Source organism: Lepisosteus oculatus, chromosome 11, assembly GCF_040954835.1.
Source record: "Lepisosteus oculatus isolate fLepOcu1 chromosome 11, fLepOcu1.hap2, whole genome shotgun sequence".
NCBI lineage: Eukaryota > Metazoa > Chordata > Actinopteri > Semionotiformes > Lepisosteidae > Lepisosteus > Lepisosteus oculatus.
In genome coordinates, this window is record NC_090706.1 from 24,947,043 (window position 1) to 24,971,638 (window position 24,596).

The 24,596-nt window shown below is 36.1% G+C and overlaps 1 protein-coding gene across 2 annotated transcripts; it reads right to left on the reverse strand.

Moving 5' to 3' along the window:
• Nucleotides 1–808: 808 nt before the first annotated feature.
• Nucleotides 809–24,137, reverse strand: rbm27 (RNA binding motif protein 27). 2 transcript variants are annotated; one of them, XM_015349596.2, is made up of 21 exons: nt 23,929–24,137; nt 22,267–22,385; nt 21,552–21,691; nt 20,961–21,019; nt 19,690–19,892; nt 16,878–17,225; nt 15,493–15,720; nt 14,926–15,060; nt 13,640–13,792; nt 11,830–11,971; nt 11,401–11,554; nt 10,835–11,050; nt 10,230–10,352; nt 9,061–9,186; nt 8,440–8,514; nt 8,053–8,220; nt 7,547–7,651; nt 6,938–7,129; nt 5,221–5,304; nt 4,341–4,451; nt 809–3,454 (listed from the first exon to the last, which is right to left on the reverse strand). In XM_015349596.2, the coding sequence occupies exons 1-21, from the start codon at nt 23,991–23,993 to the stop codon at nt 3,365–3,367; spliced, it is 3,036 nt and encodes a 1,011-aa protein (XP_015205082.2). In that variant the 5' UTR covers nt 23,994–24,137; the 3' UTR covers nt 809–3,364. The 2 variants fall into 2 exon arrangements, with proteins under 2 accessions (XP_015205082.2, XP_015205081.2); XM_015349595.2 differs by having other exon boundaries at nt 20,940–21,019.
• Nucleotides 24,138–24,596: the final 459 nt, after the last annotated feature.

Genomic DNA, 24,596 nt, shown 5'->3' on the forward strand with positions numbered 1-24,596 from the left:
TCTACAACAAACATTGCTTGAAATAATTGAAACCCTGAGCTCAAGACACGAATCATTGTTAAACAAAGCACACAGCAGGAAAGGGTGCCAAGTACGAGATATGCTGTGATTCAGGGGAGAGACTCACCTGAATTATAATGTAGTTTAAGTCAACAGAAATGCTGAATAGAAGGTGAACCAATATTGAAAATAAAATAAACATAAGTTCCTTTTGAGGCAAAGTGCTCTAGAATGAATCAGATTTTTTCATATATCCAACTCCGGAATAAATATCAGTTTAAAATGTGTTTAACCCCAAAATTAACATACATAAATATTGCATTACATAAAGCTGCCAATATCATGAGCCAAAATAAGCCTGCATTTTTGTTCTCCGAGTCTGAAGTTCAAAAGCAGCATGCAGAAAGAAAACTGTAAATTGGTGACAGTTGATGGACACAAATAAAATGCTCTAGCAGAAATAACAGCTGGCCTATCAGATGTTTAAATTCACAGACCTAAAAAATCTGCATTACAGAAAAAATAAAATATAGGAGTTTTGCTTTCTATGCAATGCACATAATTTCATAATATTTTATATCACAATAGGTGCTCATTCTAACTTTAAATTATTTTTAGTTTACTTCAACAGATTTCTCATTTACTCCATTAACTCATGACAACCTATGCTGAAGTGCACTCTGTGCGTACAGTGTATACACACTACCGGCTATATAAAGTAACACTGCTAAAAAAGCAGAAGGTATAAATGTACCAAGACATGCATGTTCTTTTATGACAAGAATGCACAAAAAACACAAACAACAGATTTTGGGGGTGAAATTTTTGGAATGGTTTCTTTGCAGCATTTTTTTTTATCCAATTATTTTTTCCCCAGTTGATTTCTTTTCAAAATCTTTATCACAGCCATTCCATTATCTTTATTGGGAAAGTGAACATGCTAATGTTAGAAATTGAGGTTATAAACAGGAAATCAAAAATACATCCACAAATCCCAATGTATTAAACAGTTACAAATCCACATACAATGTTTCCAAAATGTATTACACATCACTACAATGTAAAACTATCATACACAGTTTGGTTTACAAATAAAGAAGGGAGTAAATTCCCTTGCACATGATTCTACAAAGCTTGATGTGCATTTCAGTCTGAAGTGTTCTAGAATGCAAGTCAGTAACAGCTTTGGCTTCAATACAATGAAGCTAAGGTTTCCAGTTTCCAGACCTGCCTGTTTTTGTCCACTCAAACCAAACCGATAAAGGTACAGTCTGGAAGTCGAGTGTTTCTTTTAAATGTGTGATTAGGCATTGTCCTACCACTTGAAAAAAACCATGCTATATTGAAGTATGGAATTTTTTTATAAAAAAAAACTAAAAAGACAGTGTTCATTAAAATAAAGAATAAAATTGAGAGAATGGCTCATAGGATTTGGATTATTTTCTATGAGCCCCCCCAAAAAAAGAATTCTTATATGTACTGTTAACTTTTGTCCAGTAAAGAAGAGTTGCACTCACCAACCCCCCATATTTTTCTTTCACTCTTGAAAACAGCTGAACTAAAAGTCCGATTTGACAAAATAAATAAAAGTTGGAATATTCCTTTCATAAAATACATTAAATCTTAAATAGCTGGAGACTTTAGAACAGGGCACAAGCTCACTCTAAAATGAATGAAAAAACATATTTCCAAAACGTTTTAACCATGAAAACACTGCAGAAGAATGTACTGCTGCAATATCATTATAAAACAGGAAAGGGAAACTAGTGTATTGTGAGCTTTCCAGCTTTAAAATCATGTGAAAGGGATTATTTTTGTCACCACTTAAATTTAACATTCATCTCCACTAATCTAGAAAAAAATATTATCTACATTTTAATTATTGCAAACCTCTGTACAAAAAATACACGGAAAATCTTATAAAAATGCAGCTGTCTGCTGGTAATTTAATAGACAATAAGGCAAAATTATATACAAAACAAAAATGTATTAATATACATTCAAACACCACTCTGCATAATGCAGAAGCATTAAATTGTTCCCTGTAAAATAATCCATATCTTGAACAGGGATGTGAGAAATGTTCTAAGTTTGCTTATAATATATCATGTACAAAGGCCAAAGAACTCTTTGGGTAATGACTGAAAAAAATCCTTACAACTATTTATATTGTTGGGGAAATCATAGAGCTATTCACATTTTTATTCCTTTCCTTACGAAATACTGGCACAATCTACAGTCTTTCATTTTTGATGTAGATCTTTACATAAAGTGGCACTGCATATTACACAAAATGCAAAATAATCTGGAACAAAACTACCAATATCCAGTCTTTTGACAAAACTGGTTAGGAAAGAATGTCCTACTGTAAATCTTGTATGTTATTTTTCAATCTATTTAGGGGGTACTGAGTTTTTTTGCATGAAAACGAATTATCAGCCCGTTTCAGTTTTCAAATAGTCCAAATGTCGTGCTGAATATAATTTCCTTTTCTTAAAGAATTTGAGAATGTTTTAGGGAAAGTATAGCTTTTATGACACCTTTATTGTGCTTGTAGACAATATTTAGTCTTAATTCATTAAGGTTTCAATTAAAAGTATCAAAATGTCCTATTTAACGCATAAGTGTGAGAATATATAAATCACCAAAAACAGCCTGCACTTAAAAAAATAAAGAAGGCAAGCTAAAGAATTTCAAATCTCAAAGCATGTTCATAACTTCAGTTCCACTATGCAGTAAAAACCGCAATGTATGTTTCTTTTAAATCAGTAACGCACAGCTAAATGCCCTTTTCTTAAATCCCAAGTGTAAATGGGCTTGAAAAAGTAACTCTGAAAAAGATGTTTTCATAAATTGTTTATTCACACTAATTTTGATCCTACCCTTGCAGCAATTAGACAAGAAAGCACCCCGTTTATAAAAGGGGATGAAGCCTGCAATGAACAAAAGGCTCAGCAACAACCTGTCAGAACCTGAACTTAATTTACCTCGACAATTAAGAGACACAAACTCCTGGAGTCTGGGCAGGCCACTGAAGGAAGGGTCAGGCTCACAGCTCGAATGAAGGTGCTAGAAAATTTGCTTCGTTTATGCTACGTACAGCTAAATGAGAGCTATTACAAAATCTGATATCCCAAAATGTACAACAGATTAACCCTGACAGCTGAATGGAGTCTTGTTTTCTCACATTCCTATTATAACCATTACTGCAAGTACCGTCTCTGACACTTCACTTATTTTGGCTTCTTAGTCTCAAAACCTGAACTCTGTTTTGAAAACATGATTTCTACCTTATTAAATACATCTACTTTGTACTACAAAAATTAACAGTCTTTCACAAAAAAAAGGGGGGTGAAGAATTTTTTCATCTTCGCCACGAACGGCTTTCATCCTCATCCTCTTCGTCATCATCTTCCTCCTCTTCCTCAGGGTGTAAGAGGGAGCACTCAGCCTCCTGGGTGGACAAGAGTTTAAGATCACATCAGTTCATTCAAATTTTGTTCTTTCTAAAAATCTGAAGGTTTAAATGTACAGTAGCTATATGTGATTGCCAGGATACCAATAATTAATAAACAGAACCTCACTGACCCACAGCAGAATCATGCTGAAACAATCACCTCCTATAAACAATTATATTTTTCAAATCTCTTGCATGTATTCTATTTGTGGTTTTGAAAGTTCAAAACACTGGGTAAATTAACTTCTAAATACGTTCAAGGACATGAAAAAAACCTGTTAATAGCTACAAATTCTCCACCTCCTCAACATTAAAAATGTTTAGATCAAGAAGTAGTCTAAAATGGAACAAGCAGAGGTTAATGTTTGCCATAATGAACAGTAAAAAATGATAAAATACACTTTTGTCAGAAGAAGGATTCATGAAATTAACTACTACTTATTCATTAAAGCTTTACTTCTCCCTGGATATTTAAAGAGATCTAGCAGAAATAAAGCCTATAGCTTCCGTTTCTATTACATTATTCTATTTCATTAGATTTCTATTTAAAAAAAATAATGACGTAGTTATTGTGCTGCCCACGTCATTATGTCTAGAATTTAGCAGGTCATGTGCCAACCCTAATCTGTCCTGTATCATCATATAACTCTTGTCTTCATACTAAGGTTCTTCTGCTTGCATTTAAGACACCTAAGTGATTTGTTCCAGGTTATCTTAAGAACTTATTGCATGAGCAGTATCCAATGTACCGTCCTATATGAGTTACTGTACAGGTATGAGCCCTGTGATAACTCACTGTGCCAGAGAATGCAACTGCAAATGGTATATGACCCCAGCTCTGTAATTCTCCATGCTACTTTACAATCTTCATTGTATTTCTAACCTCTTCCTTAGATTCTTCTTCTTCTGGTTCAGTTGATACTGATGGAGTCTTGGGTTTATACCACGAGATCTGCAGAGTGCGACCCTTGAACTTTGCACCTTGGTTGGCAGCCTGAAAAAAAAGTTTTTTTTAAATGTAAAAAGTGTATTTTTTAAATTTCCTTAAAATAACATTTTAAGTTGTAAAAGTAGTAGTAATAGATATCAAGCTCTGTTGGCCATCCTTAAAATGACAACACTTACTAGATTATTTAGTGAAACAGGCTCTTTCGGGAAAAGGAAAATCTTTCAGCAGATTCAGCAGAGAAATGGATTCCAGTATGTTTCTAATACAGTTGGAAAATGTATGGGACCTACAAAAATAGCAGTTCTCAACTAACATTGACAGAGTGATACAGTAAAGCTATGCAATGTAATTTATGAATCCCTTTCTTAGATCTGTAAAAAGCTTGAACATGCCTGCACACAGTCATGCTCACAAATACATACACGTAAGGACACCCCCTAAAGATCTTATGCTTAAACATATTAAGACATTCACCTAGTCCTCACCAAGTAAAAAAAAATACACACAAAATATACTTAAATGCAAAATATGCCATTTCAGTTAACAGGGTATGTAGAATTGTGTACTAAAACATGTGCAAATGATAAGTTGACCAGCAAATCAAAACCTTTGTCATTTTGGTCTTTAGTACTCAGGTTTGTTGTAATGCATCATGCCCAGGTCAAAAGAATACCCCCAATGAATCCTCTTCATGAACTGCATTCAGAATCCTAGTTGGAGATTGCTAATAAGACATCATAGGTATCTATGCACCATGTCTGTTATTTAAATTACAATTATAAAATACAACGTCAAAAACGGTTTAAAAACTCACGTTTTCTGCCTCACTTCGCGTCTTGAATGTCATCACAACACTTGTGGCATCATGGTCACGTAACTCTTCAATCTCTCCAAATTTCTATCACAAAGATAAATTACCATTTATCACTAGATATTTACAGAAACCATAGAGTAGCATGTTGAACTGAAGATACGCAACATTTCAGACTGAATTACAAAAGGTTTTGTGTATTCCCATTTAACTTAAAAATGAAAAAATATTAGGAGCTAAAAATCTTTCTAAGGTTCTTTAAAGGACCCAGCTCTTTGAAAGAATTTACTGACCACACGGCAGGCAAAAACCATGGAAGAAAAACAGAATGGAACCAATATGTTTATTGAAGGAACCATGCTTTGTGCCACTGGTATGTTGAAGGATTAGCCAAGAGCAGATAATGGTTTTGTGTTAACCAACTTGATGAATATCAGTGATTATAGTGCAGAATTATATTGTAAATACAACGATTCGGCCATGGAGCCTTCTTCAAGAAGAATCCACGGCCGAAATGTTGCATTCTCTTTCTTCTCTTTTCAGCATGGAATAAACCTATTACTTGTTCCTTTGCAGCCTATGCACATGATATTGTAAATCTTGTGTTCAACAGACTAATTGAATTATGAAGGTCTAGGGAGGACTGTCTCTAGGTGCTAAAGAATTTGGCTTTAACTGATTAATGACGAACTGACTATACAGTGCTACACTGTTCAGACCATAGGACCTCACTTGCTACTCTTCCTACAAGCTCTACCACATTGTTTTACAGCAGAACAATGCACATCCTGCTCATGTAACAACCAAATTGTAACATGCCTGCACCTTAGTCATAAAAATTACGTTTCTTCTGATTTTCAGTATATGTTACAGGTTCTGCAGACAGTTTATAGACTTTTGTGAAAAGTAAATGTGTTTTTAATTCAACAAATTACTTAGACCTTGTAACAGGATACTGTTTTCTGTGTTCTAAAACACGACTGTGAAGTGGAGGGAACAAAACGCATATTTCAATAGGACTCAAAAAACACAGGACAGACTTTCCATCAATGTAAAATTATTTAATATGGTGCAAATCATCTAGTTCTTTTCACCTTCAATGTTCTTCTTAGAGGTCCCTGCTTTTTTCTAGGACACAAAATGTCTACGATTTCATTTTTCACCACAGGGATGCTTAGCCTTCTCTGATTCTTTATGCATTTACTACATCAGTGTTTATTAAAAATGATATGGGTCTTTGGCCTCTATTGTACTATTATTGAGGAAAAGGAGAAAGAGCTTCTAATGACGGCAAGCTTTTGAAAACAAATTTCCCCAAACACTGAGGTATGCCATTCAATAAAAAAAAAGTAGAGAAATTAAAAGATACTCATTTAAGGCTAGTTCAGCTAAGCACTTCAGTTCTCACTACAGCTGCAGGTTATTGAATTCTAAATTTAATTATTAGTACAAATTAACATGACAAATCTTGTATGTTTTGGGGGAAAATGTGTAATCCAATTCAGGTTTATTGATAACAGATCATGTGTAAACGTGCCTTTGCTGGATACCATTTTGTATACATTTAGAAACTGTGTACTTGTGCTTCTGACCAACTCAGAGAATCCAATAAGTTTTAGCAATAAATTAAACTTTAGAGGTATCTAACTGCTTACAGTAAGATACGCATCCTCATCTTCTCTCTGCCCAAGAATGTAACACCTTTGTGGTCTCTACTTACAACAAAATGAGGCATCAGTTCATCCTTCTCCTCCTTTGTTACTCCCAGGATGGCCAAAGCACGAGGTCGGTGGTCCACCACCATGTGATTCCCAGCTCCTCGGCCCCTCAAGGTCCTCCCTCGTCCCCTTCCGCGACCTCGGACTGGGGTCACCTTTCCTCGACCAGCGGGTATTAACCCCAAGCGGGCCGCCTGAAAATCCGCAAGACGTTGAGCAATTTCTACCACTGCCACAGACAACCACCTGCCACACTGTCATTTTCCCTCTCTGTCTAAGCCCCAACAACTCAAAATTTAATGTTAAGAAATGGATCAATGTAGGATTTCATTTTTAAATTCTTTAGTCTTTCTCCTCTGGGCTTGCAAAGTGCCTGCTGTTTAATGTAGCCTTATCACATAAAAGGGATATAGCAATGTATATTTCATCTAACACAATTAAACTGTGATTGGTTGGGAAAGTTCCTATTCTGCTTACGTAACAGAAAGGGATTTTCTGCTTTATTCAAAGTAGCGTTATCAAAAGAACATATTTTAAGAATAAACAGGATCAGAAAAATATTTCCCTTATGAACAGTGTGGTAACAAGTGAATTTATTTACATTTTCTTACCTCTACCTGAAGCTGACTGAGTTTCTTTTTTAAATCAGTTGTATCTTCTCCAGAACTCAGCTTTTTATGGAAATCCAGCTCTGCATCTAACAGTTCCTTCTGTGCCTTAAACATACACACAAATGCCATTACTCAAAAGCGATCTGCCACAATCAACATTATCTCATGCTTTGAATATAAATTTCAAGGGAGAATAAACTAAAATAATCCCTTGAACTTCCCAGTTTGATGGAATTAAAACTGGCATTCATAGCTCACCTTAAAGAAAAAGGGAAGAATTCAGACTAACATTGGTTGTCATCCTAACACTTGAAGATAAATTAATTATTAAAGTATCAGTAATGGCTACATACATATATAATTTATCACCATCATGATTAAATTAAGAGAAAGTCTTCTTATTTTACCATACCAAGATAAAAACATGTCTTACTCATACTTCTTGTTGCAAAAATAAGTAATCTGTTATGCAAAAAAAATCCATCCAACCAGTTGACCTGACTTACATCTATTTTAGTCTTAAGCTGGGCTGACTTTGCTAGAGTGTTACAAGATGGCTTCATTTCATCTTTCAGCTGTGAAATCTTCTCAGTGAGGTCTTTCAGGGTCTTCATAATGCTAGATCTGTCCTCTGGCTTCATGTTTTTATTTTTTTCAAGTCTGTTAATCAACACCTGAAATACCATACAGAAATGTTAGTTTTATTCTAAGATGGATGAAGAAGCATTCCATCACTACAAAAACTACATGTCTTAAAATACTGCTACAGTTATACATAAAGGATTAACACCTGAATTAAGTCAAAGCTTAATACTCAATTACACTTGGAGAAAGCAATTATTTTGACAACCTGTTTTCTCAACTACACAATACAGTAACAGAATAACACTTACCTTCTGACATTCTATTTGCTTCTCTAGCATTTCTTGTTTCTTTTTCCTCATATCTTGCTGCAATTTTAGTGCTTCCTGAAGTAAAACACAAAACATAAAAGTTACCTGAACTGAAATAATTTCCCATAATGACATACAATCATCCTCTTAACACCTCTAAATATGTGTATTATGACAAAAACAAGTAATATTTAATAGAATAGAAATGCATATATTCAGTTAATATAAATAAGAATTAAATCAAATTAACCTTTATTGCCCCTAAGGGAATTTGTCTTGGATATCAAAAGCTCAAACATAATACCATAATGTAAAAACATTCAACAACATTGCTCAATCAGAACTCATCAAGTAACAAGGTTAAGAAACAGAATCAGTTCTTAAATCTAAAATAACACCATAATAAGAAGATTACTACCTGCAAACATTTTTTAATTTTTCAACAACTGAATGCTTTCAGGTATGAAGGAAGTAAATGCTCTTAGTCTTTATACAGGGGATCTGGTACCTGCTCCCAGGGGGTAGGAAGAGTATATTTTAAAAATAGTCTTTTTGTGCGTTTAGGATTAAAATGGCCTCAGGAATTATTACAAAATGCTAATTTTCAGTAGTAGCACTTACCTGCTTTTTCTTCATGGCCTCATGTGCCTCAAGTGCCTTAGTTGCTTTCACCATTGGCTTTGAAGTCATCTTCATGACTGCAGAACTGTAGGCTCCTTTTTGAAGGCTCATAGAGGCAGGCATCGCCTGGAAGAGAATAACCACATAGCAAACACCTGTCTATTGTATACATGAGGAATAGAACACTGGGCACCAACATGTAAAATTACTCCTGCAGTAATGTGCGATATTAAAGACCATGTGCTCTGCTCAAAGCACTGTAGAAATTTTATAATTGTCAAAATCCTAATCTTTACTGACAGCTTACAAAAATGAGACTTCATACTTATTCTTAGATGTTTGCCTCTCTTGTCTTCTTAGAACAATGGATAACTAAAAAGAGGTAGACTTTTATGATGTGTACTTATGGATAATCTTGCTTATACTCTATATAAAACAGATGCAAGTGACTGTGTTCAGACAGTGCACAGAGGTCAAGCATACAAAGCTCCTATTAAGTACCGATTTAATTAAAAAAAAAACTATGAAGTTAGTTTTGTTGCAGTATATGTATTCTTTGTGACAAAAAAAGACAAAAGTGAGCCCAGTTCAGTGCATAAGCGAGTGTTAAACAAAAAAGTTATGACTGCAACTACCACATATATTTGTAGCTAATAATTCAACCTGCCTTTAATAAAATAATTTATGTATAAACTGCTTAATAAGATCCTAATGTAGGCTACATTGTGATTGTGTTAAATAAACTCCTGGTTAGCAATTTCCAAGACAAATTATGAACTTCCTATTACAGAAAAACATCTAAAAAAAAAAGAATTATCTTTCATGATACAAACTCCCACTGATTCAAACACTAATTTAAATTAGTGGGTCAATAACAAAAATATAGTAAAAATAAATATCACCAGGAAACTAAAGATGGAACAAATAACACCAAATTCAAAACACATTTATAAAACCTGAAGGAAAACTTGTATTAAGCCCCATAATATTAAAATGTCACTATAAGTTAATCTAAATAATTATCTTCCCCCTCAAGAAACAAATTCTAAATTTCAGTCAATACAATAAGCAATTTTGCATCATTGCATAAGATAAAAGAAAGTGTGAATGTATTTAATTTGTTTGTATGAAAAACATTGTATGTTACACATGATAGATAATGATATTACCGGTGAAACTTCTGTACTGGGCTGCGGAGCATCTCCTTTATTCCCAGTGGCATTTCCAAGACGATGTTTAGGTGTCATTTTGTTAAGAACGTATGATCCAGGGTTATGTTGTTTGTTGATGACCTTAAAATGATTACAGTTTGGTTTAACTTCGAGACAAAACAATTCAGACTACTACAACAACAACAACAAAAACAACAACAGAGTATATAAGCGAGGCTCTACACCTAACCTGGAACTTCTGAATCTTTTCCAGACCAAGATGATTCTCTTTTTAAAGCCTTAACTGACGTTAATAAACACAGGCCTTGATTTTTATACTCACCGTTAATGTGTCAGTCTCAAAACAAAATAGATGTATTGATGCTTGCACCAAAACGGAGATCTCAAAAAGATTTTTTTACTCCATAACATAACATTCATTAATATATTCCCTTTGTTAGCTTTAGCGAAGTATAAAATTCTGTTTTTAACTGTAATACCCCCCCCCGAGATAAGAAAAAACAAAGATAAACAGTAACATAGAGGAATAGAAAGCAGAACACATACAGCACATACAGTAACATGCTGGTGAATCTATATTAATAGTAAAATGCAATGTTTACCTTATGAACACTTGTATGCTGCAATGCTACGGGGGCAGTCTGTGTCTGGGCCTGATGCTGCTGTTGCTGTTGCTGCTGCTCATTATTCTCTCTGTGCCAGTAGACTCTGATAAACCTGTTATTTAACACAGCTTCTGTGCTGGATATTGCTCTCCTGGCTTCTTCGTTTGTGGTGTACTGTATAAGAGCCGCTTCTGGATCGCCGCCAAACACAACCTGAACACGAAAAGATGCATTATTTACTTCAAAGGTCAAAGGGTGCTCCTGGGTGAGGATTCATGAAATTAAGTTTCTGCATGTACTGTACACCATTTCAGCCTCACAGTGATTTTCAGCACTCCATCTGTTACTATTGGAAATATCCCACTAAATGCTCATGGTAACTTACCTGACAAGCATATGAGAGAAGCGCACAAGTTTCTTAACACTATGTATACATTTTGTCCTATTCAAGAACTAAGTTACCATGGGGCTATCATGGCCTAAAGTATCAAGTGGGTATCAAGAAAGAATGCTGCAAGGGACTAACATGCCATTGCGAATAAAACCTAAAAGAAACATCTTACCTGAATATTGACAATAGTGCCAAATTTGCTGAAATGTTCATTCAGCTTGGTAATATTGTTAAGGTCTCTGGGGATTTTGCGAACTTCAAGTTTTGTGTTGGCATAATGGTTTTTCTTTTGAAAAGCAGGTTTATGCTGGTTATTGAAATTCTGCCTGCAAGAAATAAAAAGAATCAACTCAGAAAATGCCCTTACAAAGGTCATCTATGACCAGAAATATTGATCTTTTCTAAAAAGGAATTTTCTCTAGGTATGATTTAAATGCACTACATTAAAGGTAGCTGTAGATTAACTCCAAAAGTTAAGACAGTGGATAATGACAGCAGATGTACATGTAAAGAATGAGAAATTAGCTGCAGTAATTTGTATAACATTCTAAATTCAAACAGAAAGAAAAAGAAAAAAATGCAATAATGGTCTTATTCTTACTTGTCCATCCAGGGCTTCTTTGCCTGGGGCCCCTCAGTGTTAGCCATAGACCTCTTGCGGTTGTCTTGATCGTTGCTATATCTTGCGTTATTATTTGTCATTGCTGAGGGAGAGGGCTCAGTCTGGATCACAATATTGGCCGCTGTACACAAAATCAACCATCACCACAAATAAATTATTACACAACTACAAATTGTAAGAAATTCACTTAGAAAGATAAATACATTTTCTTAAAAAATAACCTTCCCTTACAGCTGGATGAATTTATATATATACTGTATGATACCACTCCCACATAATGTATGAAATTTAGTTTCTGTATTGAATACCGAGTGATCATGTTTGCCTTCATCCAATAATGAGTATGATAAATGGGAAACACTAATAACTCTTGCAAAACAATCATTTAATATAATAAGTACTTATTGTGTACAATAATAAGCAGATACTATGAAACTAGAACTTAAAATCAGAAAACTGAAAACAATTTCATGTTGTTTTATAGATTAAACATGTTGGATTACAATGCCGATCAATACAATGGCCTTCTTCAAAACCTATTCCCTAGGGTTTGGCCCTGACATGTTATATGTAATTAGCTGAACAAAACTCTGTTTGCCATGTGTACAGATGATGTATCTGCTGAAAACGTGGATCAACGTCAAGTGTCAGTCATGAATCAATGTGTATTATATTGAAAAGGACAGAAAAGAAATCCAACAACATGGTTTAACTCAAGCTTTCAGTAAAGGGAGAAACCCAGAGTAGCAGTTTAGAATGTATATCTTCAAGTAAGCAATTCCAAATCTCATTATAAAAATAATCAGCAACACCTTTTCAGTGAAACAATGAGAACAGTGTTTAGTCACTATTTATTCAAAGCAATTCAGCTTTATTTTGGTTGATCTACTTTGATCCAGATTGGTTTAGGTTATTATGCTTCCAACATTTAGGCAAAGCTTTGAGGCAACTGTTATTGGGGAAAAGCACTAAATAAAAAAAAAAATAGATTATCATAAATCCAGTTTAATATTACATTAATTAAATTGAAGTCAACAAAACAGGAGCTAAATATCTCCGAGAAAGTCAGCAAGAAGTCAAATTACTTGAAGGAGATTTATTGTATTTAACAGACTTTAATAATCGAGTTAAATGAAGCTTTGGGTCTGACCTAAGTAAGGGCCTCTCATACTCAGTCTGCTTACGAAAATCCATCTTAATTTATCTAATCAAATTCTGCCATTTTCTTCCCGATTGGTTACAATTACATAATTTCAAATGCTTAAAGTCACTGATGGATCTTTCAAAACTTTACACCAGACACTGCATATTTTTCACTTAAGCCTGAGTGTCTGGATTTCTGCAAAATTATATTTGCCCCAACAGTGGTATATGAGAAAGAGATATGATAACCTCCCTTGTTGTACTGTCCAAGTTTATCTTTTGTCATGTTTGAGTTGTTTGTAAAATTAAAAATTAGTATTATAGGCCACAACCAATGTTTTCAAGCTAGACTGCATAAAGAGTCTAGAACTTCAAAGCTGACAAATGACAAGAAACACTAGATTATTTTAATTTACCCTATGGTTAAGTGAAATCGGACATTAATGACTGCACCTATACTTTAGGTCTCTAACAAAAACCTTTTCTGTGCTTCTTTTATCAGTAAAGAGGTGTTTAGTGTCACAAACACAAAACAAATACATAAATATATTCGGACAGATGTGGGTGGCATGAATACTCGACATCAAAGACATTTATAACTTACTATATACACAGACTTTGAAGTTTGAGTATAACCATCTCTCACCTCTTGAATTCTGTGTGTCCATATCACTGGAGGTGAGTCCAATGAGATTAGGTCTTTGCGTCTGTATTCTGGGGATGAACTGTCTGTACTGGGGTCTGCCTGGAGCCGTGATCCCAGGTGCTTCTGGGTTATATGCTTCAGGGTCGTAGTTATCTGAAAATAAAATATAAGAAAGAGGTCAAATCTGAAACCTAAATCTAAAAGGGGTTTTAAAATCAGTGACAAAAAGGCACTCTAATGTACATGTTGTAAAAATGATACCTTTGACAACAGTGCTACCATCTGAACAAACAATGTTACTACAGCCAGAGAAAGAAAATGACAGCATCACTTTCCTCTCTCTCCTTAACAGAAGCAGAATCCTCAGTTAAGAAAAAAGAATAATTAAGTCACAAATAAAAATACTGTCAATTCACACAACTGCATAATTCTTAAATGTGGAGAAGACTTTAGCAAACCAACAAAATCTTCAAAGACAGCTTCTCTCTTAAGGGAACTATTTTGGGGTTAGAAAGAATCAGCACTGATAAGTGTATTTCAAACTACAATAAAAGTCAAATGTACACAGTAATGTGCAAAACCTCCAAATTACATCTGAAAAATAGACAATTTCCAGGAATGAGGCAACAAAACACCTAGTGATGTGATGCGGCCCTATATTATTGTATACAAGCAGGCTTATGAATACATCTCTTTTAATCCAACAGAAACGTTGCTCTTGAATTCGAGACGGTTTTGTTGACAAATACAACTTACTTGTTTATTCTGCATGCAAATCGCGTTGGATCATTTGGGTGGTGAAAAGTATGCTGCACAACCTATACTTATTCTTGTTACAGTAGTCTAGTAGTACAGTGACTAGTGAGCAGGAAGGGCCAATTAATGTTGCAAATTGTGTGAACTTGCACAAAGGGGCTTGAGATATGGTGACTTACAGTGCTTTCACAAGTTCAGGTTTTTGTGCTTAATTTGGAATTTGTAATTTTTTTCTATATAAAAATGAATATTTTGTTATATAGATTTAATAACCAATCTGAGAAACTGGGACTGCAGTTCCCCTTCAAACTTTTAAATGGTAAAAATTAATTACCTGGTTACAGCTTTCAGAAAATATAATTATACCCCTTATTATTCAAAAGAGTTCTGAATGTCCACCTTATAAAATAGTGCACCTTCTGCAGGAAAGGTGTCTACAAAGATCACAGAGACCTTCTTAACAAATTATAAGTTTTAGTTTTGTCCCTGACCCTGCAGCCCAACAACAGCAATAAGAAACGCATGCTTACATTCTGATAAAGTGTACTGAGGATGCGGAGGTAAAGCAGGAGGAGGTCCTACTCCTGGTGGGGCAAGAGCAGAAACTGAACTTGTCCCAGAGTGTTCCCGAGCATCTACCGCACTTGCTGGTATTAGTGGAGGTCCTATGGAAAACACAACATCAAGCTAAGTCTACCAGCACTGCAAGAAGGCATCATCACACACTCTCATTCTGCTAGCTAAAAAACAACCCGATGCTTCTTCAGAAAAGTTACTTTAGTCTGTATTTTGTGAAAGAAAGATCATCCAAAGTATAGCAACAAACACAGGTGTCTTGGAGTATCACATTAAAAAATGTTTTCCTTTACTTGACTCTAGAATGACAAAATATGCATTTCAAATTTGTTTTATCTTATGGTGCCAAGGACTAGCTGGCACTAATTTGTATTTTTGTGTTTTTAGATGTTCTATAACCAAGAGGTTGAGATAATAAGGAGATGCAATTCAACTGTAAAATAACCTCACTATAGAGAATCTAGACATCTCAGTTTCAGAGCAAATGACCTGGAGCAGATGGCTATTAATAGGAGACAGACCTGGCACTGGGAACATGCCCGGTGGTGTGGGCTGTCCATGAGGAGGCATGGGTGGTATCCTCATATTAGAAGGCGGCTCCACCATCGGAGGCATGCCCATCCTGGGGGGAGGCATGCCAGGTGGGGGAGGGAAAGGAATCATGGCTGGCAAGGTGACATCATCCACTATTAAGGGGTCATTGCCGTGATCAAAGGGACACAAGTCACCACGTACACAGAAGCCTTTCTCTGGAAAAAGAGATTCATGAAGTTCACAACATTAAAAGCTGGACAGACACATGGCTGAATGTGAAAACGCACAAAATGAGAATACAGGCGATGTCCCACAAAATCTAAAGACAAAAATATTAACAGAATTCACATCAAGACAGTAAATGAATGTTTCATGGCTAATCACTAATATTTGCACTTTCATTTTCAAGAAACCTCTGAAGTACATGAGCCCTCGAGAAGGATATATAATACTGGAACTTTTCCCGAGCTACACTTCAAATTCGCCTTGGGGGTTTTGCTTAAAAACTCAGATCCTCTGCATGTTGTACTATAGCACACAACAGCTCATCTAAGAGTGCTCAGTCCCCAAAGAAGGGCAGGTTAAAAATACCTTTGAGTAAATAAGAGCGTCTAGGTAAATATACAAACTGTCCTCTGAGAGTTATTTTTACTTGGGTTTTAATGTACCCAGTGGGACCACGCAGGGGCCAAAGACTGTTATGAAGAGATGATTAATCCTGCAGAGTCCTAATGCTTTATTAGGAGCTTGATAAGATGTATAGCAAATTTACATGAAGCTAAACGAAGCGGAAAATTAATATCTGTAAACAAAACGTGCTCGAGTTTCAACGGTAGATACAAACAGTTCAATTATTTCACAGAAGCAGAATAGAATGGTGAATCTATCTCATTAACACCCAGCCCTCTCACAGTGGGCTGACAACTTTCACCTTTTTCTATTTTTGTCTTGTCAAATGAATTTTAATATTTTTCCACCGTGATAATGGCAGCATATTGCACTTTGTGAATTTTGTTAATTCTGCTTCTGTTCACTCATGCAAGCTTGTCTCAGCAGTGAATTTAGACTTCCGCCACACTTCATTAAAATGACAGACACTGTTAAGTGGAGGGAAGCCCTTAAGACTGAACATTTTCGCTACAGTTTGCAGGCAGAAAGATGAGCATTGTAAACAGTTAATCACCACAGGAGAAACAATCCCCGTGCAAACAAGGAATCAAGCTGACCTTTTCTCTTGAAAAGAGTTTAAAAAAAAAATCACTCTCATAAGATAACACCTTACACTCAACCCACAGCACACGAGTTTGATCCCACCACCCTTCTGAAAGCAGCAGTTCTGGAGGGAGGGGGCCCGCACGGCCAGTGTGCTTACCGTCGTAGTCGCGGCAGCGGCGCTTGAGTGCGGTGCTCCTGTTGAATGGCTTGGAGTCGGTGTGGTTGGAGTAGTAATTAGACCAGCTCTCGGTGGTGCTGTCAGGGAGGTGAGCAGGTGCTACCACAGTAACGGAGCTGGGCACGGCCTGGCCCCCCGAGGAGTACTGCTGCGGAGGAGGAGGTGGCAGGGGGAGAAGCAGGGACGGCGGTGGCTGCTGATGCTGCTGCTGCTGCTGTTGCTGTTGCTGTTGCTGCTGTTGCTGTTGGAGGGAGCTGCACATCGGCACAGAGGGTGGCAGGTAACCTTCTGGCTCCTTCCTCTCCATCTCGAATTTTAACCTGTGGTCTGATTAACAAGAGGATGCGATGTTCAACACCCATGGGACTCTGCAACACCTTTTGTCTTCTTTGGAACAACAGCAGAAAAAACAAACAGTCCAAAGAGGAACGTACAGAGCTATTTCAAGGGCACTGCATTTACTACTCCATGGAGTTCCATGTGCTTGACCTGGGCTTCCTTAAATTAATAGTCAGGCAATTATTGATTTTATCAGTATCTTCAATAACCTTTTTCCTGCATTTGCTTCAATTGAATCCAGGTGAATATTCTCTTCACACACTATAAAATATCAGTTATTTTAAAATATTATTAAAATAACATTGAAACCATTAAATATCAGTTAAACCATAGCTTCACTGGCAAATCAACGAACAATTCAATGACAGTGGAAAACGTTACAGTACAGTTTATCTTCAGAGAACCCTACCATAATAAAATTCTGCAAAACCCCTGAAACATTTCAAACCTGAAACATTTCCTGAACTGTTCCGCTCCCTGTGCAAATTATATTAACTGACTAAGATGTTTAGCCTTGAAGGTATACAAAATACAGCAAGAGTACCGTTTGTAAAAAGACCAGTTGCAATTCCTTTGTAAACATGCAGCCCCTGTGCAACACCTAAACGCCTCACTCACAGAGGAATAACCAGCTTTGACATCAACATGTTAGTCTCATCAGAGAAAATAACCTCCATACATACGTACAATATGCTTTTTTAACACACTGACTATATATATATTCATAGACCCTTGGTCAAATGTAACAAGGATTGGGAGATACACTTAAAAATAAACACTGAAATAATTTAAAAATAGTACAGGCAATACTTAGCATTTTTTCAGGAATCTAAAACAAACTTCCCAGCCATGTTGCTGAAGCACATACCCTAGTTTATTTCACAAAAAGGCTTGATAAAAATCCATGGATCAATGAGCTACTACCAAACCAACCAAACTAGACGGGCTGAATGGTCTCCTCTTGTATGCTACCTTTACGATGTTCTTATATCAGGCTACAGTATCATATTGATCTTCGTTTACTTGATTTGTAACAGGTGTGGTGCCAAGGATGGCTATAACATGGGTTACATAGCATTTGTAAGCAACTGTGGAAGGTGGACAACGCATCTCAAAATATTTATAAAGGAAGATGGGTTAACGTGATATTAGCAGGAATTTTCCTTTGGTACCAACACAGGGAGAGGCATCCTACATTAGTGATAAGCTGGTATGAAATTACAAAAAGAGTATACAGCAGTATATGAAGCTTTACTATTTGTACTTCATGGACCTACATTAACAGTTCATGGTTCTAACTGTTGTACATTAAAGACAGCACAGATCAAAATAATGTTTAAAAGAGTAAAGTTTGAAAAGCTTGGAAAATTCCTTTCCTAATCATTCCCATTATTTTGGGAAGACGTATACAGGACACAAGTACAAGACAGAATAATCCAAGTACTGCTTAAAATGTTACAATGCTTCCTATGCGATGCAAACTGCAATTCAAAAGGATAGAAAAAGCTAGGTTAATTATTACAATTGGTCTTGTCATTGCTTTCGTTAAAGTTTTTGAACTTTTTCGGCCCCATCTATTAAAATGTCTATTAAAATGTAGTTCTGTTGTTCACATCGCCACTTTTCACACTTCTTGAAAGAATGGCAAACAAAATCAAGATACCCTGTTAGCTATATAAACATGCAAATTGTGGCTTTGTTTTTTGTTCCCCCTATTTATTAAATTTGTAAAAATCGATTAATCCCCACTGTCACTTAGTATAACAATTACAATTGTAAAACTTAAAAAAAAACTCATTCATCGTTTTGCTGTGTAACAAATTCATTTTCCATAGTGACATTCTTAAGTCATGTGGCCATTAATATTGCAGTTAAAAAAGTCTATACTGTGTAATTACAGAAAAGATAAAGACTACCTCATAACAAGCAGAAAGCTACGAACATTTGTTTTTTTGTTACATTTTTATTTTCAATAATTCACATAATTGTGTTACCAGTTGGTGGCTAAGCAAGCTATACAAAACGCTAAAATGTTAGCTGCTTAAATTTAAAATCAGTAAACTGTAAATGCAGCAGGAATGAAACCTAGAAAAGGATTCTGAACAGATGTTGAAGGCGACAGTCATCAAGGGGAAAAATAACAACAACAAAAAATGGACTGCTTATGGAAGTCAAAGAAAACATGAGCAGTCTTGTCTGTTTCCTGGAAGTGGTTAAGGATGTAGTAGCTGGGGAATGAGTGTATGGAATAACAGAACACGAGCAGTGAAACTAACAGCCCTGGAATTCTAAGTGCTTTCTAGTCACAACAGTAACGATTTCAACAGGTTTACCTTTCAGAAAAATCTAATATATGCCTACTTGGGTGGAATTGCATGTGAACATGTCCCATTCCACATGTGCACTCCTGGCCTTGACCCTCAGGTGTGCGCAGCTTGATGTTGAAGCTTACCTTTTCCTCGACTGTGGTCCTTGTCCCCCATCTTCCCTCTACTGCCACTGCGGCTGCGGCTCTTACTCCTGCTCCTGCTGAAGCTCCGGGCCCGGTTGGTGCCTGCGCGGCGGTCGTAGCGCTCTCTGTACGGATCGCTGGCCTTACCGTGTCGGTCACCATCTCGACGTTTGCGGTCGTCCCTTCTCTTGTCATCACGAACTCTAAGGAGCAACACAATGCCACCTCTGTCAGACCTCAACACAGCCTTTTATGTTCGGCAGTTAAGTAGTCCAGATATCCATGAGCGCTGAACTGGCAGGCCAAAGCCAGACGCTGAAGTGCTGAAATCAGATGCTGCCAACAGTGCAATTACACACTCTTAAAAAGTGAGCTGAAACATTTCTGAACACTCTGGATAGAGGGAGCAAACAATTGCTTGGTGAAGGAAAAGGTTAACCTGACAACAATCCAAACAAAGTTTTTTTCTACTATATACACAACTCACAACCTAATGTGTTCTACTGGCATGACAGATTAATTATAATACTGGCAAAGCACTGCAGATTTTAGTAAGTAATATCTTTAAAGGGAAAAGACAGCTAAGATGCCCATTGAATGAAAAAGATGCTCAGCGTCAAAAACATGCATAGCTAATTTTAGGAACAAGACACACTTAAAAAGAGATTTCCATCATTTTCCCTGGCCAGATCTAAATGATACAGAAAAGTGGTAGAGATGATCAATCATACAGTTCTGGTCCACAGTGCTTTACGCGTATTATAATTTCAAATTAAGGCTACCATGGTAGAAAAACAGAGAAGGATTGGAGTGCACAAATGTTGGAGTCTTGTGGAATACACGTCAAGTGCTATACAAGATGTTCATATTACTGGGGGAGGGGGAGGCCAGCATAAAATATGGTGAGTGTTCCCTATTATTTTGGTCAGTGTACTTGAGATCCTATATATAATCATCATCATCTAGCAAGTATGCTTTTCGTGTGACAACTATAACAGAAAAACTGAGATACAAATGATTTTAGGCTGCAAAACGATTAATAAATCATTAAAATCCACCATAAACCATTCAATACATATGACTAAAAATATTTATTCAGCATTATGCTAGTAGAAATATGACCTTCTACTTAATGAATGTCAGCTTTCCTGGATGTAAGTAGAATCCTCATTTCTGGTTCCATTCAAGGAAGGCAACCGTCGTTGCAAAGACCAGACAGCCAAAGAAAAAAAACAGATGTTTAAACTTGCCTCGATTCATTAAGATCAGACCTGTTTCTCAAAGGGCTCCTCCTCCTTCGTCCCTCCCTCTCTTCATCACCGTTTCCAGTCTACAGAGACGAGAAACATCATGAGATCTTGCAACACTTCCTTTTTTGCTACGCCTGTGAAAACTCAAACTGAGTTAGCATTGTCCCACAAACATTTCATCTATGCAGAAGGAGAGAAATACTAAAATGTCAATATTCTGTCCATTTTTTAAAATTGTCTCTATAATATATATATATACTTCAAGTAGGTAGCTGTATCAGCATGGGTAGGCTGCAAAGGAACATGTAAAGGCTTATTCCATGCTGAAAAGAAAAGAAAAGAAACCCAAAGAAGAACTTCACACCCAAAGAAGGCTCCACAGCTAAAACATTGTTTTTTTTTCTTCTCTTTTCAGTACGGAATAAGCCTATACTTGTTCCTTATAATATATACTGAGCGCCATTACACTGCTGAGAAACAAAGTGAATGAATTTTATAGTGTACACCTTATAGTATTTTAAAAAAACCCATCAATTTAAAGGACACGCTTACTGTTAAATCATCTTTGAAAAAGATCTTGCACGCACACAAAGTTAATAAGCTAGTGTTTACCTCTTCCTTGCTTTCTTCAACTTTCTGAGCGGCAGGCTTTGCCTCCTCCTTTGAAACCTCCTTAGCTGGTGGCTCTTGATTTCCCAAGTAGTTTTTTGTGGTTAAGCATTCAAAAAGTTTATCTACAAAACCAGTTGTCTCTGAAAGTCAAAAATGTTAATGTGATTATTAAGATAAAAAAGGTACATCAATATAGTAAGCAGTATGCGTTAACTAATATCTAAAAAATTACCATTAAGCATCAATAGGTATCCTGCATCAAGGGTGAGGTACCTTGTACGGCAATTTGGCAAGAAAATTACATCTGTGACCATCCATGAACAAGAAATAAATGTCTTGACTTAGGTAAGCATCCAACAAGCCAAAAGCACGAAGACATTGGTCGCTTTATAAGCAGTGTAAATTGCTGCATTGCAGCGTTCTTTCTACTTGACTTTGTCGAGGTTTGACATTCGGCAGGTTACCTCATCACCTGAGCACTATTCACTCTCTCTCTCACTGATGATGACATTAGTGCTTACACCACAGTCAAATTCATACCAAAGTCAAAGTATATCACAGATATTACAGATTATCAATGAATCAAAAATATGGAAAAACATGAGATCGAAAATCCATGCACTTGATTTTTCTAAAAGCTCACAAATATTTTCTTAGACGTTCAGTAGAGAATAAAACAAAAAGTGAAATTTTCAGACAAAAACTTGTCCATTACCCTTTTGTAAGAACACATCCAACTGATCAGCACAGAGCGCCTTAAGATCCTTCTCAGGTTTGTCTTTTTTTACCAAGGCAACTACATAGTTGGCTAAAGCTGAAGGATCTGCATCACATCTGGAAAAGAAAGAATTGTCGTCATCTTAAAAACATTCCCAGTGTCTCCAGCACAACTAACACTTTGGTGGAAGCAAAGCAGGCTACAAATAATGACGAATGAAATAATTCACTTTTGTAGTGAAACTATAAACAAAATACACAAAAATCTTAGGAAGGTATACAGACTCACTAATTTTACATTTAAAAGAAACCACAGAAAGGAGCTGAATTGGAGCACCTTGCTTAATTATAACATCCCCAAGTCCTCCCATATTTACAACACAATTAAGCAAAAGGAGGGTATTCAAGGTAATGAAGATGAAATCAACACACTGGTTGTATTTGGAGTGTTGTGTTGCTTTTAGAATTTTGTGTTGTTACCACAATACCTCATAGAAATACAAGGCCCATGATGTATTAATCCATTGCATTTGGCATGTACAATGTTCAAAAAGAAGATACTACCAATGACACCAATAGCATTGCATTACATTTCACCTGTATCTTGTTCGAAGCCATATGTTTCATGGGTAATGTGGTCCCCCTGCAGGTGAATATTTTTAACTTTTGTTTTAATATGAATATGCATTCAGGCAAAGAGATAATTATTGTAGCAACTACCCAGCTGCATGTGATCAATTGCTGAGTTTCAGCCCTTCCTTTATTCCTGCCTAAAATTAAATTTTGCTCAGCTCACCTAGCCTTACCCACTTTTGCAATTCTATCACAACAGATTTCAAAAGCATAAAGAAAAAATGCTTACAATCACTATGGCTTCCACTGCTTGGAAACTCAATAAAACCACTTCTAAATTTGCAATTAAGGCTTAGAGAATACATTAATACTGAAATGAAATGTTTTATTGCTAGAAACTTAAATGCACATCACTGAAAACCCATTACTTGTATAGTAGTGTAATTTTAAGAGTGATTCGATTCTACTTTTTGTAAATTTGAGAAAAAAAAACACATTTCTGTAGAGATACTATTTAGTACAGTATTTGTGAACCTACTTCACACAGTCATGACTTCCCCTAACGTCAAATCAAGTAAGTATTGAATCCCTGGCCGCTAACGTCAAGTACAACATCAAAAGAATAGTATTCAAGAACTGTGAGACAATATCTCAAAGATGAGAAGCAACAAGGTGGCCTAGTAGATCTTCCAGACCTAAGTTATTCTAAAAATGGATGTGCAAAGACTGAGAATGAAATATTAGGTATAAAATACCAGCAAGTGTCTGCCGTTTTGTAATCAGTGAGGTTTTAAAATATATAAAAAACTAAGACAACTTTCCACACTAGGCAATAATCGTTGGCCTAACCATTCTGCAGCAGCAAGACCGTACATCTCTCTACGCTGCAGTTCAAGTACTGAACAGGACTACCACCTCGCCAACTGTAGCACATTAAACACCAGGCTACCTTGAAAGCAATACTATTAACAGTAATTTTCTAAACTCTCCAAGTACCTAAACATCCACCAAACAGATTAAAAATCAGTATACATTCAAAAAAGACGTTGCCACTTAAAATTCAAATGTAATTTCATTTCTCACTTACATTGGCTCCAGGAGTTTGGCCAGCCACGACTTCAAAGCTTCCACATTCTCAATGATCATTTTCATAAAATGCACTAATACTAACTATAAATAAACGATATGTTGTACTACTTCCACTTTCATCGTCAAAAATGTATAAATCGTAGACGCAGCTGTAGGCCTAATACTAGCAACTTGCAGATCGGACAAACTGCTTTACGGTTAACCTAGTATTCTAGGATGACAGGCGTTAAGAGCGTCCAATCAGAGGTTCGTTTCAGGGGATTATGGCAAAATAGCCAATCTGTGCGGTGAGAGAAGGAGGGACTTAGTTTAACTAACGTCAACGTAGTTAAAAAGTATTACTGTAGCTGTACATGCCGTGGTTTTGGCTTGGTGATAGTAGCAAATGTGTATCGTTTAATCATAGCTTGATAGCTGTTTCAAATTTTTCATGTAAATATTTTGTTTCGATGCTTTATTTTTTAACCATATGTACAGGCTCTCCAGTTAAATCCCAGCGTCTTTACTTCTAATTAGTTGTACAGTTAGTAATGGTTTCACACTCGACACCTTTATTTAGGAAATTAGTTTAAAGGCTCACAGCTTGTTCTGTAGTAATGCTATTTTCTCTACCCACCTTATTCGTTCTGGGCTAGCAATTAAAAACTACGCACCTTGCAAATCTTT